The sequence below is a fragment of the Parambassis ranga genome, chromosome 17 (assembly GCF_900634625.1).
Source record: "Parambassis ranga chromosome 17, fParRan2.1, whole genome shotgun sequence".
Classification (NCBI taxonomy): Eukaryota; Metazoa; Chordata; class Actinopteri; family Ambassidae; genus Parambassis; species Parambassis ranga.
In genome coordinates, this window is record NC_041037.1 from 4116413 (window position 1) to 4135933 (window position 19521).

The 19521-nt window shown below is 41.6% G+C and overlaps 1 protein-coding gene across 1 annotated transcript in view; it reads right to left on the bottom strand.

Annotated features, from left to right (window-relative positions):
* Positions 1-2699: 2699 nt before the first annotated feature.
* st6galnac3 (ST6 (alpha-N-acetyl-neuraminyl-2,3-beta-galactosyl-1,3)-N-acetylgalactosaminide alpha-2,6-sialyltransferase 3) overlaps positions 2700-19521 on the bottom strand; it is a 60442-nt gene continuing 43620 nt past the window's right edge. Inside the window, exons 4-5 of the mRNA XM_028428266.1 lie at positions 9536-9643; positions 2700-7446 (exon numbers count right to left, since the gene is read on the bottom strand). Coding sequence (XP_028284067.1) covers positions 7257-7446; positions 9536-9643 — 298 coding nt within the window. The 3' untranslated portion in view covers positions 2700-7256. The remainder of the gene's footprint in view (positions 7447-9535; positions 9644-19521) is intronic.

Consider the following 19521-nt stretch of genomic DNA (forward strand, 5'->3'; position numbering starts at 1 on the left):
CTCAAAGAAAACGCTGGATTGTTTCTCTTCAAGGTAGCTTTAGAGTGAGATAGTTTCCTCCATTTAACCTACAGCTCATTAGTTTCCCTAATGTTGTAAGCTTGTGCAAATTACATCTTGTCCATTAGTCCCAATGCTCAGCCTCACTTCAGAGGATTGAATAGAGTTTGGAGCTGCACTCTTAGCTATTTAGTTATTAGTTAATACATCAAGTCAATGTGAGGCTCCCATTAAGAACGCTGAGGACTCTGCTGCTTTGATCCGATCAGCCTCTTTGGTTTATTATCTTATGACAATGTACATAAGTGCTGTACTGGTTAAAGGAGCTGAGAGGAGGACTGCCTTTATTATTAGAGATCACTGTCCTTACCCTGTTGTTGTCAAGTGGTTCTTCTCCTTGATGATACTGACCACCTGATTTTCTTGTTATCGTATGATTCCAACACATCCTCACATTCTCACTGAACACATGGATGTATTGCACACCATAGAACACGTTAAGCTTACATTAACGGAGCATATGATCATATTGCCTAATGTCATCTGAACATGGGACTGTTAGACCCCCCAAAGTCTGACTGTACATGAGATTTCCACTCAGGTTTGAGTCTCCCTGACACTGTGAGCTGTTTTGTTTTTATCTGTTATTAAGTTTTGTTTTTACCTGACTTTAACTTTAGGTTTTAATCACAGCTGCATTTGACATAAAAACCTCAGGTTAATGTAGGGTAAGGGTTTTTAGGTTAATAACAATTTATAACATTATAAATTGTTGTCATTTTTCAGCTGCCATCGGGATGATTTTCTTCTGTTTCCAAGGACTGAAATATCAACCTCATGTTACCTGGTGAGGTCGGGGTGTGTGATCCATCCATCTTACTAGGCTTGAGGCTATATTTATGGTTAAAGCAAAAGCAAACAAGCAAACCAACAAAAACTCTTTAAATGTCATTGTTTCAGGACATAATAAAAATCATGTGGTCTAAGCAGGTCTTAGAAACAGGTAAATAAACATCAAATGAACATCAACACACAACATATTAAATTAGTTTTTGACAAAAGTGAAGCTAAAATGGAGATGTAAATGTAAACATGTTTCATTCCTGTTTGGGTCTGGTGTCCTGCTGCAGGATGAGCAGTCCTCCTAGAATCTACAGATGTAAAGCGGCCAAAATGTCTGCACAGAGCTGCTTGTCTGCACTGAGTTGGTCCTGCAGGGATGCAGATGCTGCTGATGTTGGTCAGCTCAGGCAGACAACAACTCAAAGTGTCATTTAATTAAACCAAAGCCAGAGGGGGCGTGACAATGTTATCCGACATGATCCTGTGCTGTGCATCATTTTGATAAATACCACAAAAGGCGAGGCTTGGCATCCTCCTGGGCCCTACGTGACACTTTGAGATTAATACATCTGTAAATGTACTATTTAAATAAAGCCTATTGAGTCACATGTGCTGAAAGTAGAAATGTCCAGTCAAAAGTAACCTTTATTATTATTATTATAATAAGTATTATTATTATTTTTATTATTATTAGTAGTAGTAGTAGTATTATTAGAAACGCAAATAGAGGAAGTATCATTCCTGCATGGTCATATTTAAGCATGTAAATGTGGAATGTAGGGACAGAAAATAGCACAACAAATTTGTAATGTGATTATGAAACCAAGGAGAGCCGTTCCTGCAGGCTAATCCTCCCTTTGCATATAGCTGCAGCTGACCAGGCTATAGACTGTAAATAAAGATGAACATTAAGAGCAGATTTAAAGCTCGGCTTCACACTTCACCCCTGCACGGTGTCAGAGGAGACGTGTAAACGGGGTTATTTCTGCTGTAACACTTCATGCTGGCCTCATTTCTTAGCCCTGGAGGTTGCAGCTTGAGCCACACTGTTATGATGTTCACCTCTGAAGTGAACACCACATCGCAGAATATCATGTGAGATGATGAAGGTCGTTTTCATGGTTTTTGTGAAAGGCATTTGTGTGTTTTTCCTATCAGGCCGTCTTAAGTTCATCTACTCCTCTGTCCCCTGTGAATCACTTATAACAGTGAAATCCTGCCCCTTTAATTTTCTATCCTGATACTTTATTCATTACTGTGGCCTAAAAACCATAAATGTGCACATTATTATTTCAGAGCCACGTTCATTTATGCAGAGGCAACATAAAAACTGAAACTCTAAAGAACTGTCTGGACTCAGCACATCTCTGCTCCTCCACTGATGTTTTTAAAATCTCATGAGACACCAAGTTTGAGATGACAGCTCGGCAGCGGCCTCCCATTCATTTAACATGAACACATTTCATCAGGCTTCTTCTTGTGTTCTCATGCTGCTTACTCGCTCTTTTTGTTTTGAAAGGAATTTAATCATATAAAGGAGTTTAACGGATTTCTTTAATCCCCAAAAAGACACAGAAGACAGAATTCACATCGGTAAAAATAAGAACATTCACAATATGTCTAATTTTAGCTACTATGTAGACAGCAAGTGACAGAATAATACATATAACCACTACTTATTTTTATCAAAATGTACATTTCAATAACCTGCAGTAATCCATGCAGAATTTTCCCACCAACAAAGAGTGTGTTAGTCGTGTTAGCAAAAAAAGTTTTTTTTTTCCATTGTGTGTTACATTCTATGCAATTTAAACACAACCAAAGTTACACATTTCACAAGGACACTTGACCGGAAACTTAAAGATGAAGGTGGATCACAGGGGGGGGGGGGGGGGGGGGGGGGGAATTGATGTAAGAAAGCACTTTGAGAAGATGGCCACAGGGAATGAATAAAATGCTACAGAAATAACTGAAACAGTGTCAAATACTCATTCATTTAGGAAATGTGAACTTCCAACCCCAAACAAGACAGCAATTACAGTGAGATGTAATAAAATTCACATCTTTGTTCTGCAAACCTCGAGACCCAGATGTTTTTTTTATCAGGACTCTGTTTTTAAAAAATATTTTTTCAAAGCAAGTGACCTTCAGTTTGTTCACTAGTTTTTTTTCCCCCTCCACTTGAATTCATACAACAAAAAAACGACCATAACGCTCGGCTATTCAATTAACTCAAGCTATGAAAATATAAGAGGTAAATTTAGAAATTAGAAAATGCTTGAGAAAGAGAGGTGAGAGGATTTAGGAAGTGTGAGCAGAGTGAGAGGCAAAAAAAGATTACTGATGTCTTTCAAGGAGTTTTTCTTTAACAGCTTCGAACGATGTTTAATGATGGAAAATGTTTCTGAAGCCCTGCTCTACCTGCTGGGTACATGTACACTGATCAACACTGCCATGCTTAATCTCTACTTCCTGTTGAGTTCTTTGTTTTTAGAGTGCACCCCTTTACAAAACTTCTCCACTTTCTGGGTTACCAGGGTGACAAGTCCCAGCATGCACTATTCACAGCTGAGGCTGCAGCTGTAACCTGGGTTGGCTTTCTCCTCACAATAACAATAACAATAACACATCACGGCTACAAACAGGTTAAATAAGCCCGCAACGCTAATGCCTATTGAATGGTATGATAAGGACAAAACTGTGTGCATACATTGTGGCGGCACAACGGGTCAGAGCTGAGATATGTAACCATTATAAGCAGTACGCCTTAAAATGTTGTATTAAATTACAATATATGTTAGTGAATTCTTGGACCTTGTGCTTGGCTATCCTTTTTTTTAGAATTTTAAATGTAATTTTAGGAAAATCTTCACAAAAAGAAGTATTTATTTATTTGCCTCTATCTCTGCCCACACATTTGTCCATGATGTGACTACAGTCCACTTCCTGTGAGCCACAGATGATTCATGGGAGCCTATAGGAGGGCACGTTCTTCATAAATACACTGTATAGTGCATCCTTGGGCATTCTTTCAGTGTGTTCTAGCTGAGAACAATAGCGTGTTTGTTGCCCATAACGTAAGCATGTACACAGCCTGAAGCAGCAAAAAGTACTGCACACTACAGAAACCACTGCAAACTTGACAGTAAAGGCAACCATTATTAAATTAAAAACATGATGCCACAGACGGAGGATGGAAGACAAACAGAGGAGGATACGGCAAACTTGGTGAGTAAACAATTTATACAAAATATGAATCGTCTGAAAACACAACAAAACTCTCTCTACGCTCTCTAGTGTGTGGTGGATACAGCACTGCAGAGAGAGAAGACTGACTGATGGAGAGCTGCCAGACAACTGTACAATCACAGGCTGAAGGAGGAACGTATAAAAGATGTACATTAATCATGTAACGTGTCCGGCATAATGTGTGAATTCACGCTTCATGGCTGTTTCCCCACAGGAACAGAGGGAAGTGTATAGTTTCTACCTCCAGATCTCATCTCTTAATACTTTACATGGTCTATACAGGGCGGCGGATGATCCACAGCGGGGTTGGGATAACACACACACACCCCCGTGCACATTGTGGTCCCAGAGGAAATCGGACCGCTGACCCCACCTGTGTCTCCTATCTGCTGAGCTGCACCGGGTGGAATTTAAAACAGGATGTTTCTACATTTTGGTGATGCTCTTGTCAGACGGGTTGACTTACAATGAGTAACAAGGTGACAACAGGACAGACAATTATGGAGTGCAGAGATACATTGCTTTTGCCACTGCTGTGTCTGCATAGCAAGCACAGAACAGAAAGCATGATGGTAGTTCCATTCATACTACAACCAGTTTACTACAATGTTGTTGTAATATCGTTTGTTGGACACAGAAGGGATATATAGGGGTAAAATAGGGGTAACATAGGGATATGTTGCTATGTCTGCTTGTATCTTTATAACTGTAAGTCACATATGTGTTGTTGGGGGTGGGACTTGTCAACATTGTTGCCAAAAATGGCGGCAGCAGACAGGAAAGGAAAAGAAAGCAACGTTGTCAGAGGGGACATAAGCCCCAGTTCTTGGGCAGCAAAGTTTTAGCTCCCACCGTTCCCGACACTGATTTCTGTCAGTCCTGAGGCCAGATGATGTCACCCAGAAGCACACTTGTGCTGTTCTGGCCATCTGATCAAGTTCAGCTACCACAATGCTGCAACTTTGATCCTTGAAATTTTAGCTGCGTGTAGACAGAAGGAGGCAGATATCATTATCATGATGTCGAATATTCTGTCTAAGAAACAAGATTCTTGTGAGATTTTGTGACATCACATGATTGCACGATGATCCTATGTGTCCAGACAACAGTGATTCAGACCAATCACCAGTCAAGGTGCTGTGAAGAGCTGTGGCAGTCGCTGACTGTCAATGTGTTTTCATTGAGCAATGATCTGTTTGAACAGATTCATTCAGTGACACTGTTCAAACAGTTCAGGCTGCTAATCAGTAAGTGTAACAACTAAACAAAAGACTGTCTACAACACAAACTGAACTGTTGTGCACATGTTTTATAGATAGTAGAACAAGAGCTTGAAATTCATCGAGCACAAGGTAGCAACAAGCTACTGCAGTTAAAAAAGGGTTCTTAAAAGCTTCTCTGAGAATTATGTGACCTCTAAAAAACAGAGGTCTTTGCAAGTGTTTTATGAGGAAGTAAGTGGATTCTTTATTTTTTTATTTTTTTAAAACTGCCAGAATACACACAATGTTCCACATGTTTTGCACTCAGTACCTCAGCCTGCCATTGTGAAGAAGAAATCAGGTCTAATGTCCATTTGGAAGGTCAATAATGAGTTTTTATGTTCCATCTGCTGAGCTGTGGATATTTCTGCTAGAACCACAACACTCCTTATTTCACTCATTGGTAGACGTCCACTGAATAACATCAAGAAGGACTTTCAATTCTGACAATTCTGCTGACCAAACATTTCTCAGCGTGTGAATAAATGTTGTACACAAGCTGGTTTCAGACACATCTAAGCTCCTCCATGTAAATAGGACCAAGCAGCTAGAGTAAGACCATGAAGCCCGGCAGCAGTGTGTTACAGTTTTGCATCAAATCATCTAAATTAGAGTGGGCCGCAGCAACAACCAGGACAGTGATCACAGCCTCGGGAGGAGGAGGAAGGGGTGGTGGGATGGGGTGGGGCGGGGTGGAGTTATGGTCACAGCCAGAAGCGTCTCAGCCCTCCACAGCTACCAGCCAGCATACACACCTCAGCACTTCACTGATTATTCTTCACCACGCTGGAACAGATGCATTCAAATGTAATGGGCCGAACCAGGAGACACACATGCTGCACCCAGAGACAAATGGTAGTGTGTGTTCACGCAGCGATACTTTACACAAAGAGGCACAAAGCTGGATGAGGATATGAGCGGCACAGAAAGCGTGTGCCTCTGTGTCTATACAATGAACTGCAGTGTACATCGCAGGCACAAAATGATAATAGAATACAATTAACTTCAAATGGTTTCACTGCACACATATATCTCTCCCTCTGCAGGGTCACAAATGACTTAACTCCTTCCGTAAAGATGGAGTTTCTAATTGCACATTGCTCTATGTGCTTTGATGCTCACAATGGCACACTGTTAGCGTTATCTCTGCAGAATAAATTAGCAAACCATCCATACACTGAGAAATTCAATTTCACAGCATTATAACAGAAAAAAGGTGACATCTTTAAGTTGTGTGAGTCCACACACAAAGCTAAATTACATCCATACCTGTGAGTGTGACTGGAATCTGCTTGTGTTTAATTGTTCAAATGACCTTTCTTGAACAGAGCGGAATAAACTGAAACTGACAGAGCATCTGCTTTTGCTACTCTCTCAGTCAGAGATGAAGGCCTGAATGATACTTGTTATAGATTAATTACAGCCTGACAGAAGACAGACGCGCAGAGGAAACAGAGGAGACGAGCCTGTCAGACGTTCAAGCCGACGTGACTCTCTTCTGCAGGGCCTGAGCTCCTCTTTAGCTGCAGTCCTAAAAAAACATGGGAATGCGGTCTCTGTGATGTAAAGAGCTTGCGGACATCTTAGCCACTGAGGTCACTGTGAGTTGACGGACGTGTGTTTCTTCTCCGTTTTTAGGTCCAATAAATCCTTTGCTTGACTCACAGAGCAGCGAATGGATCAATTAGTCAGTACAGAGCAGCGAGCTGTGCACATACATAAGCAGAAGATACGTCATGCCTTCATGGAAACATGTCTCCAACAGGAATTAATAAAAGAACCTTTATTAATAGATATGGAGTGAAATTGTGTTCTTTAGTGTCAGTGCAGAGGTTCACTTTGCCTCTGGATTTTGATGATGGGGATGATGGTGATGATATTCCCAAGCTGATTCAGCCAGGGTCATGACAGCTGTCCTGAAGGGTTGAAGAATTTGATGGCGTGAGTCTTGGCCCACTTGGCGAAAACAGACTTCTCTGTGATGAAGCGATGTCCGCCGTAGGGGGCACTCTCATGAAGGAGGTACTCTGCACACTCATCACGGCTCCCAGCTTCATAGTAGTGGTAGGGAACCTTTCTGTAACCCTCCGTCCTAAAGAGGTAAAAAAAAAAAAAAACTATTAAAACAGCCTTCTTCTATTTTAATATGAAACTAAATAAATGTTGTCTCATGAAATAGGAAGGGATGAACTGGAAATGCAGGTGTGTGTAAAATGTCCAAATAGGAACAAAGGTTAGTTTAAAGCCTGAAACAGGTTTCTTCACCACATTGGACCAGTACATCGACTGCATTACTGCAGAAGCTGAGACCAATGTCTCGTTCCATTTTTCCCTCTCGTGAACGAGACCGTGAAATACACACAACTCCTCCACTTGGGGCAGGAGCTCTCCTCTAACCTGGAGTGAACAAGCAATCTTTTTCTGGTCGAGAACCATGGCCTCGTATTCGGAGGTGCTGATTCTTATCCCAGCCGCTTCACACTCGGCTGCAAACCGTCCCAGTGCACACTGGAGGTCCTGGTTCAATGAAGCCAACACGACATCATCATCTGCAAAAAAGCAGTCCCCAAACTGGACCCCCTCCAGCCCTTGCTGTGCCTACAAATTCTGTCCATTAATATTATGAACAGAACTGGTGACAAAGGGCAGCTCTGCCTGAGTCCAATATGTATCGGGAAAAGGTCTGACCTACTGTCGGCAATGCAAACCACACTCCTGCTCCGGTCATACATGGAGCAGCAGCCCTTAGCAGAGGGTCTTGGACCCAGTACTCCCAGAGCACCGCCCACAGGATGCCACAAGAGACGCAGTCGAACGCCTTCTTCAAATCCACAAAACACATGTGCACTGGTTGGGCGAACTCCCATTAACCCTCTAGTACCCTACGGGGGGTACAGAGGTGGTCCAGTGTTCCGCAGCCAGAACGAAAATCACATTGCTTTATCTATAAAACCTCACCACAGTATTCATTTGGAGCTGAGTCTGAAAATGTGCAGCACACAGAGTAATGTACAGTCAGACCGGAGTCTCATGATGAGTCACTGTGTTCAGAGTTTGCATTAAAAAGAAATCAATAAGAAGAGGAAGAAGCATGGGCAGCAGATTAGGTTAACTGTGTTGCTGCTTTCTAATGGTGAGTGACAACTTTATGAGAGGGTGGCACTGGGAGAATGAACACAGACAGAAGAGACGCAACAAGAAAACAACTGTGTCACTCTGCCAGCGTACAGTAATACACCAGCCAATCACAGCCTCTCCTCTGTCTGCGCAACAGTGGTAACAAATTCAATTTCACCCTCTCTGCAACACCTGTTGAGGCTCCATTACCAAACAAACACTGAGGTCAATGCTGACTACTAGCACACAAAACGTCCTCTTGTTGTTGGAGCCTCCAGCTGCCAAAAGTACTTTGTGCAACACTAAATTGTTAATTCAGAAACTCAATATCCTCCTGTCCCACACAGGATGGAGGGGAATAAATGTGAGACAAGCAGGGAGAGAAAAGCGCCCCTTAACTGCCTCACTGAATCATAAAATCCTGCGTGCTGGTTGAATTATCACTCCTCTCTGCCATGTGTCTGGGGCTGTTTTCGTTTCAGCTCCTGCTGTGCATGGGGAACATGGAGAGGATAAAAGGCAGGATTTTCCCTGTGCATTAGGTAAAAGTGTTTAATTCAGGGGAGCTCAGGTAGAGCTGTGAGGCGAGGCGAGTTCATCAAGACAGAGGGAAACTTGAGAATGAGCAGCCATGCCTGCAGCAACAGCATCTTGTTTGTCATCTCTCCTATGGCCAGAGAGTAATGACTCACGCAGGAGGCAACAAGAAGACGACGGGCCAACATACAAATAAAACTAGAAGCAGAAGGAGGAGGGAATTGGGTGCTGCAGCCCAGCCACCCGCAGCGACAGGGAGTCTGCAGCCTGCTGGGTATTCAAGGCAGGGATACGTAATGGTATTCACGGCACAGAGAGCCCAATATGGATTTCAGCATAGAAATTCAGCCATTAAATCCAAACCGAGGCATTGGAAATGTAACAGGGTAGTCTGCAGTTATGGAAGGGGATGATTGGCCGGCGCTGCTGCAGTGAATGAGAATCTAGTTTTGAAAGTTTTGCAGGAACATGTGCATTTTTCATCTAAGGGTGGATGCAGGGAGGAGGTGTGATAGTTGGTGTCTTACTTGCAGTAGGTGTCATTTATCATGCCATAGATATGGATCTCTTTGCACATGTCCATGGCGAGGATGAGTGTGAACCAGCCTGTGCTGAGGTAGGAGCCGGACTGAATCCTGCACAAACACACACGAGATAAAAACACAAAGTTTTAGTGTAAAGTTCATCAGCATAAAAATCTGCAAACTTCATTTGCATTAAACACAAACAAACAACAACAACAACATCCACAGAGATGTGAGAATGTTTCTCTGACCGTACCCTTCGCTCTTGCAATGAGGTGATCTGAGAATTTAAATTATTCTAACAGATGTTCTTAGTGTACACTGCTCTGGATCCGAGCCTCAGCTCAAATGTAGCCCTCGGACTATATGTCAAATTTCACACAAGTAATCTGTCTAATTTCAGAGACACTCATTGTAACATTCAGTGTTTTTAAAAAGGCTCATCAACACCAGGACGCAGCAGCAGCAGCAGCCAGCCTCCTTTCATCAACATCAGCCTTGTAGTGTTTGAGCTCTGACCTATCAAAGTGAGAGAATATGAGCTTTGATCATTTTCAAACACACAACACAGCATTAAGATGCATCTTTTTGTCAAAAAAAAGGGATTAGTAACATCTGAAGTGGTTCATAAAGTGAGCACCTGCAGCTCATGCGAGGCAGGGGGGTGTGGGGTGAGGGGGTGGAGGGGGACTGGGGCCTGCTCTCCCTCAGGGGCCCCAGCTCTTTGCATTGTAAAATACCACCAGGAACCTCAGTCTGGGTGCAAATTAAATACAGCACACAGCGTGAAGCTGATAACGACGTGGAATAAATCCCTGCAGTGTGATGCCGAGGTCTACAGGTGTCACACGAACGGTTAGAAAGGATCCAAGGAAAGGATTTCTTGATGAATAAAAATAATAAATTATTTATTTAATCACTAATTAATCTTCAGATTATTTGTTTTGTGGAAAATGTTTTTTAGAAAGACTTGTTCAGATAATGTCTTTAATTAAACCAACAGCACAAAACCCCCGTAATACATTTTAATTAAAAAACATATAAACATTAAACTGGTATTTTTACTGGAAAAACAAGTAAAGCTATTTATTGATCATTATATCAAAATGCTATAAAAACAGCTAAATGCAGTTAAAACATTGATTACAATGATGGCACTTCATAATTACATTCAATGTGATGTGATTATATAGATTCTTATAGTTTATGGGATTGTTAATACCCATTTGAGTTTCATAAAAGATCAAATGACAGAAACTACAAACTAAAAACAAACTGAAAACCTAAATAAAACCATAATAAAGGTTTATAGGAATCCTGTGACTGCTCTCAGTTATCAGATGCAGACTGTTCCGGTTTCAGCACCACGGACAGCGGCCGTCAGTGATACTGACACAGCCCGTGTTAACCTGAGGTTCCACAGCAATAACAAAGGTGTTCTCACCTGGTTTAAATGTCAATATTTCTACACATGCTGTCCTCCCTCATCTTTGCCTGTGAAAGTGTCACCACTTTTTACACAGCCAACCAACATTATAGAATGTTTATATATATCAGTGTTAAATGAAAATACAGATGCATGGTCCAGCCAGGAAACTATTAGACCCTGCAGGGCATGAGCTGCTGTACACTAAAACCTTTTCCAGATGCTCTATCATTCACTGAACCTGCACAGCTGTTTCCTGTTTAAAACTTGAAGATAATTCTGCAAACTGTTCCACGGTGTGAATGTTTGTCTCTTGACATTGATGTTACAGAGAGAAGGTGGGGGTGGATGAGGAAGCTCAGCTGTCTAAGAAAGAGGGAAAAAAAAACAGAGAGAGAAGAATCTGTTGAAGACGTGAGACCCTGTATGTTGGTCCATGAATCACACAGACTCCATAATATGGGATGATTCAAATCAAAACACACCCTTTAGCTTTAGCTTAGATTGGCCTTATTATAAAAAGAAACAGTCTTGACATTTTATTCATTGGGTTAATACAAAGCAAACACACACAGGAGCTCTCTTTGCAGTGGCCTTCTTAAATATATTCTAGCTGCTTGAAAATATTATGCAAACACATGCATCATTAAATGCAAGGGGCTCAAATTTCAACATTTACATACTGTAGGATTCAGAGTTTTAGTGATAACTGACAGCTGGGGGCTTCAGGTGGAGGTTCAAGGATAAAACATGAAGCTGCTGAGAAACAAAGAGTATTTCAGGGGATTCAACCTGCTTGTCGCTCTCAAACACATGCTGCCCTCTGCTCCATGTGAGCATGTCTTCGTTGTTCAGTAAGAATTCCTGTCATGTTTAGTCTTCACAGTTTATACAAGAAACCCATGACAGCTGTGTCCTCAGTTCTCAAGAAGATGAAGTTTTTGTGATTTGTGTCATGCATGAGTGACACCAACTAGCCTCTGAAGGCCAGTTCAAGAAGCTCACGACAGTCCATACAACAATAACAACACTGCACATTTGCAACGAAGGTAAATCATGTCATCCAGACAAAAACATTAAAAAGCAAACCCTCCATCCCCCACAGCTTTGCTGAAAGCTCAGAGTGGATGTTCCAACCATCACACCCGAGTCTGTCTAACATCTGGCTAATCAAATTATAGGCTAAAAGGTGGACATGAGTGGATGCCTGGAATACAGTTAGCAACATGTGACGGCAGCTCACCTGCTCCTCAAAGCGCCCCCGCCATTAGTTAGCCCTCTATGCAGTTGTTATGAATGAGGAAGCTGTCCAGAGAACCAAACCATGTTTGTATGAAGCAGTAACAGTTGACATTTTTACAGGACTTGCTTGAGCCAGCCTCAAGTGGCCACTGGAGAAAATGCGGTTTTCAACTTTTATGTTTGAATACCCATAAGCTGAATCCTACTAACTGGTAAACTCTTCTACTAGCACCTCTCTGAGGTTTACATGAGTGATCATCCAGAGGCTATGATGCACACTTTTCATCTGGCACCAACTCTTGAAGTAATTTTTTAATTGGACTAAACTGTCTGTATTTTTTTAATGATAGTACTATTTGCTCACAAACATGTCGCTACTCCAAAATATAGCCATGTTTTTGGATTACAAATACACATTTGAAGAGCTCTAGAGAACCCTTAAAAAGACTGTTTATAATAATAAAACAGTCAGTCCTGCCAATAATAAAATGTTAACTGTGATTTATGATGCTAACACGCTCATTAAAGAGATCACACCCTCAGTTTTCTCTGTCGTAGTCGTTAACCAGCTAAAAAAAGTAAGAAAAACAACATTTGGTTTAGAGTTATTACTTAATTGGCTGATTAAATGAATGTGCACACTCCACACACTCAAATGCACAAATGAGTGCACGAAGCCAAACTCAGAGGACAAACAAACTGAAATCAATTTGGAAACCAATCAGCAACTAAAAAGCTCCCCACAAAAATATGTTAGTTTGGGTGGGTCACACACACACACACACACGGGGGTTGTAGAGAGGTAAAATTACAAAAAATGCAATTTGTTGTAATAAAGGAGTGGAGGAGCACAGAAGGGAAATGGCACATTATCACTGATACACAGCTCGGCAGCTCTCAGCCGTCAGAGCTGTCAACACATCACTATTACCCTGCATTATTCATTAGCCATTTGCCACTCTTAACAGCAGACACACAAATAAGGGCACACACACACACACGCTGCATCTCCAGTTGAGAGCTGGATGTCCTGCAGCAAAAAAGGAATAAATAAAGGAGGTGGGATCTGCTGTCCCGATAACTAACATTTCAGGGCTGATGTCTGGAAGTAAAGATGCGGACAAAAAACGACTGATAGAATTCAGGCTCTACAACAGGCAATGTGTTTACCTATGACAATTATAATGGGACAACTTTGCAGAGAGGATGCTGTTATAGTGCAGCCAATTTAAAAGAGAGATAAGGCACGGTGTGAAGCTGCTTTGGCAGGCGAGCAAATAACATACAGAGCCGGAGGACAGAGAGAATGCAATTTACTTGTTTTGTTAAAGCAGGAAAACACAGTCCTTTACTCAAAGATGGCAAACAAAATGTGTCACGAGGTCCAGCTTAACAGTGCGTGGTGTTTTACAGAGTCTCTTTAGGTCTCAACTGAGATGGCTTTCTTGAAAAATGAAACAATGAATTGTGTTTGGGGCCAAGCAGGATGAAAGATAGAAAGAGAAAATGCACATTTAAAGCTCAGTTAAATCTTTTTTCTTGCTCTCCCACTTCAACTCGAGACAAGCGAGGCAGGAGTGATTGGGACTGGCATGCAGTAATGCTGCCTGGGACCGGCCCTGGGAAATGAAGGGTGTTTGAGAAATGAAGTCAGATGCTCTGAGCGCAGTCTAAGTAAATAATCCTCTAAGTCTGACTGAGCTGGAGCTTGTTGTGCTTTACCTGCCGAGCACTGGAGGCTAAGGAGCGGTGGAGCACTGCCCGGGATCAGCCAGAGACGCCTCTACTTCTGACTCTGTTCAATAACTTGCACTTGACATTCATAGCAGTGGGAGCTGTCCACGTGTGCAAGAAAATCCGCACTGACGACCGATTCAGTAGAAGTACTCCTTATAAAGCCTCTGCAAGCTGCACAAATTTGATATGACACCTGTCAAAAACACTTACTGGAATGTAACGCCAGAGGAAATTATTCTGACTGTAAATACTAAATGATGTAATATTAGACAAATACGCAGATTCGCATTATAACAGCAGGATGACTGCATGTGACTGTTTTACTGTATGCTCAAAGAAACACCTGCTCTCATTATGCACAGCTCAGCATTGATGTAAACGCTACTGGCAGCTCATAAATCACGGGTTAAAGGACCAGTCTCACTTTTTAGGAAATATGCTCAGAATACATACTTTTAGACATAGAAGAGGTATCAATATTCCTGCATAAACATTAAGCAATGCAAAGTCTTAAAAGTATGTCATGTGACTCCTATAGCACCCCCTGCTCTGTGGATGTTGTGGATGTTCACATCCTCCGTGATTAAAGAACATGATACAGCCCAGGGTTACATTTATGGTGGACGGCCTGAACAGCACATCTGGGTGAGGTTTACCTCCCCCCAGCACCATTATGTCATTTAAGTGCTTCAGGGACCAATGCTACATCCGTTTGCACATACAGCAGTGCTTCTGTTTCTTTCACTGCAGGGGGTAGTCATTACAAACTGGTCAACTTTTTCATATTGTTAATAAATTCTTTCACAGTACATTCTCTCTCTCCGTCTGTGTCGCACACAGCCACTGATCAATACTGACTGCGAGTGCAAGTGGATAATGTTAATGCTAATTCTTTAACTCTGATGCAGAGTGCTTTCTTTCCATAGGTGGATGATGATGGCAAAATGTTTTAGACACTGTGCTGCCGAAGCAGCAAGAAAGACTTAGGAAGAGACAGCTGCATGTGAAGAAAGGACAAGTTACAATCACCTACTGATAGAATATATTTGTCCAATTTGTTCGATATTTTGAAAAATATCCTGTTAAGGCAGAAGAAAATAATCCAGTTAATCACAATAAATATCTGAGTGGTTTGGACAAACCAAAACAAACGTATACATTGTGTTAAAAGCAGCTACATTACTCTGAAATAAAGCAGACTGAGTGGCTTTTTAATGTTTATAACAGTCACTGAATTGGGCCAGTGTTTAACCATGTAACTCTTCATCACCTCCTATTTTGCACACTTCTTTGTTTATTTAATACCTCTAATAAAGGAAGACTTGCAACAGTTATCTCTTACAGCAGAGCTGGCAGTACATTATATCATAATCAATGCTTTTGTTACACCTCTTTTTAAAATGCTGAGTTAAACATAGAAACAGTGTTTTAAAAACTTCTGCAGTGTATGCATAGACTGTATATAAATCTGGATGACAGCTCCTCAAAAGTGAGGGCAACACATCTTGAATGCTCCCTGGTGGGTGGCTGCAGCTATAGGTCAAAAACCACCTCCTCCTCCTCCATATTAGTGGATGGGACACAAACCCAACTGAAAAGTAGTCCTCAATGTATCAATGATTTCTAAAATAAAACATTCAAATTGACCAAATTGTAATTGTTTTAACTAATGTCAGATGTATTTTGAGAAAGTCAGTAACGTGCTTTTTGTTCCTTCTTTGCGGCTGTTCTTTGGAGCTCTGCACTGATTTTCTAGTTTTAGACTTTATCTGTCTGTGAAGCACTTTGTTATAATTTAAGTTAAATTAGTTTTACTGTGCTTAGGAGCAGGATCAGGGCGTTCTGTCCTGTTCTTTCAGCCAGGTCATCTTGTGCTTCACTTGCAGAGACCCACGCCCTCCCCCACACACACACACACACACACACTAACATCCTCTATCAAGTTACTTGAGACACAGCCTGGTGAGAGCATTTCATCAGATCATCGCCTTCCTCCCTGAGAATGGGCGGGCATTATATCAACCATCTATCTCTCTCTTAATCTCTTTTTCTCTCCTCTGTTTTGGCTCAGAGATATTGGTACTCGAGCACAGCCTCACATATATATTGTCTGGGGTTGCACAAGTACCATCCAGCTGCTGCACACAGAGCTGTTTCATGGGATGATTTCTTCACTTAAAAATCGATCCGAGCTCTAACAACATGAGCAGCAGACTACATCGCCTCTGTCCTTCTCTCTCTCTCTCTCTTCATACACATATGGTTTTCTTCTCTCGGCAGGATGTAGCCTGATGCAAATGAGAGTTTGTTATTAATTGATTACTTCATGAAGCAATGGGCCGCGAGACTGGAAGCTGCGTTTGCCCAGGGGCCAGTTCCTTGTAGAGGAACAACACACACATGTCTTCCTGTTTCTGTGAAGCAGCTGAGGAGCCCCTGGGACATGGCAGTGACAAATCCTGAGCAGAGCCATGGGGTGAGAACGGGGATTTTTTTCGAACATTTTTCTTCAGCACAGACCACAGAGCACAGCAATTTATTTTAACGATAGGAATGAACAATGCAGCTGTGCAGGCCTGCTGAGGCGTTTCTTAATTCAGCTGGGAGGCAGTGTGAAGCATGGGCGATGACCTCCACAACCTGCATTATGAAAAAGAAAATTTTCTTTCTTTAATTCCAGTTTTGTTTACTTTGTCTGTGTGATGCTATTAATAACCAGGAGAGGATGTCAGCCCTGGGAGAAAAGACTCCTGTTGATGCAGAGAGGCTCAGTCTTTTGTTTGGACACACAAAGCTTGCTGGTAATTCATTTTTGATCTGCTTTTGTCTGCTTCTTTTATCTCCAGTGACTTTCAGGCTTACAGCTAACAATGAACTTGTCTCTGGCTTTCTTTGCAGTTTTAACCTACTGTATTAGAATGGCTGCTATTGTAAAACACATATAAATACCTCCAGGGCTTCAGTCATATAAGTGAAACATGTCAATAACCACTGAATAGACTGCTGTAGAATGAATTCAGCACTATCTGCAAAACTTAATTCAAACTGCCTCCGCTGTGTTTTTGTACTAAATAGCAAATGTTAGCATGCTAAGAGTCCCCGCTAACCACTTGGTAATGAACAAACTTGGTGGAGAGATGGAGTACGAGTTGAGCTAAGGCAGGCATGTGGTGCCTTGGCTGACAGCTGATGACCCATTATAGAGACAAAATATCATGACCATGACCCCATAACCAGTTTCTGTGGCCAGTGATCAGATCGCCGAGGTCCCTGCCTTTGTTTGCCCCCCGATCTACTTTGCACCAGCCCCCTGTGGTTCCATCTGCAGGTGGTGAGCACACGGAAGGTTGGCCCGACTCGTTCGAGCCCCAACCCCAGGCCTGACTCCAGGGTGGGGCCCCAGCTGCGCCATACCGGTCATCATAACAGACCTCGATTTCACTTTCTTTATAAAGGTTCTTTAACCACTCTTGGTCTAATTGTACACATGTCAGTGTCTGCTGTAAAGTTGGACATTTTAACATGGAGATCTGGGGATCTGGCCTGCTACAAGTGGACAACTGACAGCTTTTGGAGATTCACTTTATATTGTAGGAGGCTGCTGGTTTAATAAAAAACAAGACATCATGAATTATGCAAATGTGTCAATATATAAACTGGTAAATAGAAACATGTATGTAACAACACCAGATGTCTTGTTTGCACCTAATTCAGGCAAACACCTCATCCTGTGTGTTGTGATACGTTATAACACCAGCTTGTTGTACAGGCAGGATGTGATTCATGTGAGTCATTTTGCTGCATGTGTTGCTGCCTGAGTTCCATCTGCTAACATGAAGGAAGTTAATGTATGTGAAGACTGTTGCTGTTTCCTGTCTCAGCAGCAGGAGACGAACTGAACCTCCAGCTCTGCAGAGTTATGAATCCGTGAAGATTTTTTTTTTTAAAGAGAACTGAAAACATTCTTTTTTGTGCAGAAAATGTACTTGAAATAACTATTAAAGACTCCTGCAGCGTGGGTTACAGACAATGTCCACTGATTGATGTCGTAATTTCAAATCTCTTCCAATCAAGCTCATGGTTGTAGAATCTCGGCTTACTATAGTTTTTAATTTGGAGATATTTTTTCACATTTTTTCTTCGCCTCACTTCAGCACCGCACCTAGACTCTCCTCTGAGGGTATTTGAGATGTTTTTTATGGATAAACACAGTTTAATGGCTCGGAACCAGAAGCCATAAAACAATCAGGGATGCTCAGCATGAGTAAAAGTTTCTATCTCTGACCAGTTTAGCTTTAAGCGTATAAAGAAACTTTTTCTTAATATTTATTTCAGAGTGAATGTGTGCACTCACTGAGTGTTTTATCCAAACCTAAAAAAAATGGTGTCTTTTACATTCAATAGAATCCAAAGAAACCTGCTTTACAGAAAGAGACGAAGGCTTCAAATGGACTCATGTAAACAAAGAAAGGTTTGGTAGTCTTTTTCTATCTCCTCTCAAGAAGTGGCAGAGGTCTCAGCTAACATGCTAACAGTAGGGATGATGACTCAAATCATTACACGTAAACAACAGTCAGACAAAATCCTCCTCACGTGTGACTCCATTTGACTAAACCAAACAGACATTCTAATGAACAGAGAAACAGATGAAGCCTTCACAGTCAGAACAGCTGTGACCACTGCAGGAAGGATTGTTTAGCCAAATTATATTCATATAAACGTAGCTCTCCTCAGTCTACTGAATCTATTTTGACAAAGTTCTGTCAAGCTTTCATCATGATACAGGTGTCACAGATCCATACATTTCTGATAATCCTGCTTTAATCTTCACACACAGGTCTGTTGGAGACAGACCACTTATGGAGGAAATCGAGGAAACACAGTTTCATTCCATGTGCCTCAAATGATGCTATTTGCCATTATGAACACATTTGTACAATGATGTTCACTAATGTTTGAGCATACATTATCTACTCACCATCAGCCATTCTGGACCGTTAAGATTTTTTTTTTTTTTTTTGAGGACGTTTATTGTTCGCTTTTTGTTGCTAAGTGACCGTTTCTTCTTGAGTTAATGGAGATTTAGTGTTCGCTGGATGATGATGATGTTTGAATCAATATTTCTATTCAGAATCACTCACTCTGAATGGTTCATGAACTCAAGTTTATTTTTCTTTATATTGACTTATTCCAGAGGAAGTTTTCTCAGTTGCCTTCTCTGTGTTGTCGTCTGATATTCACTGCTTTTTTTCTGGGATTAGTCATCTGTGCTGTCGTCCTTTAGGGGCTGGAGATATTGGATTTTAGTCCCTTAGGTATCTCTTTGTCTCCGGTTCAATATTCTTGGCTGTTTTCAAATTTTCTCTCTCTCTCTCTCTCTCCAGTGGCCCCTTTTTGCACTATTTCCTGTTCACACTCTCTGCTCCTGTTTCTAGCCATCTCCATCCACAATCTCCCTCACTCTGACCCTTTCAGTCCTCTTATTTCCCACCATTCATTCCTCTCTCTTATTTCCTCTGTTCTGACCTTACGTTCCCATCCTTCCCCTCTTCAAAGAATCAATGGCCTCAAAAAGCAGATGTCA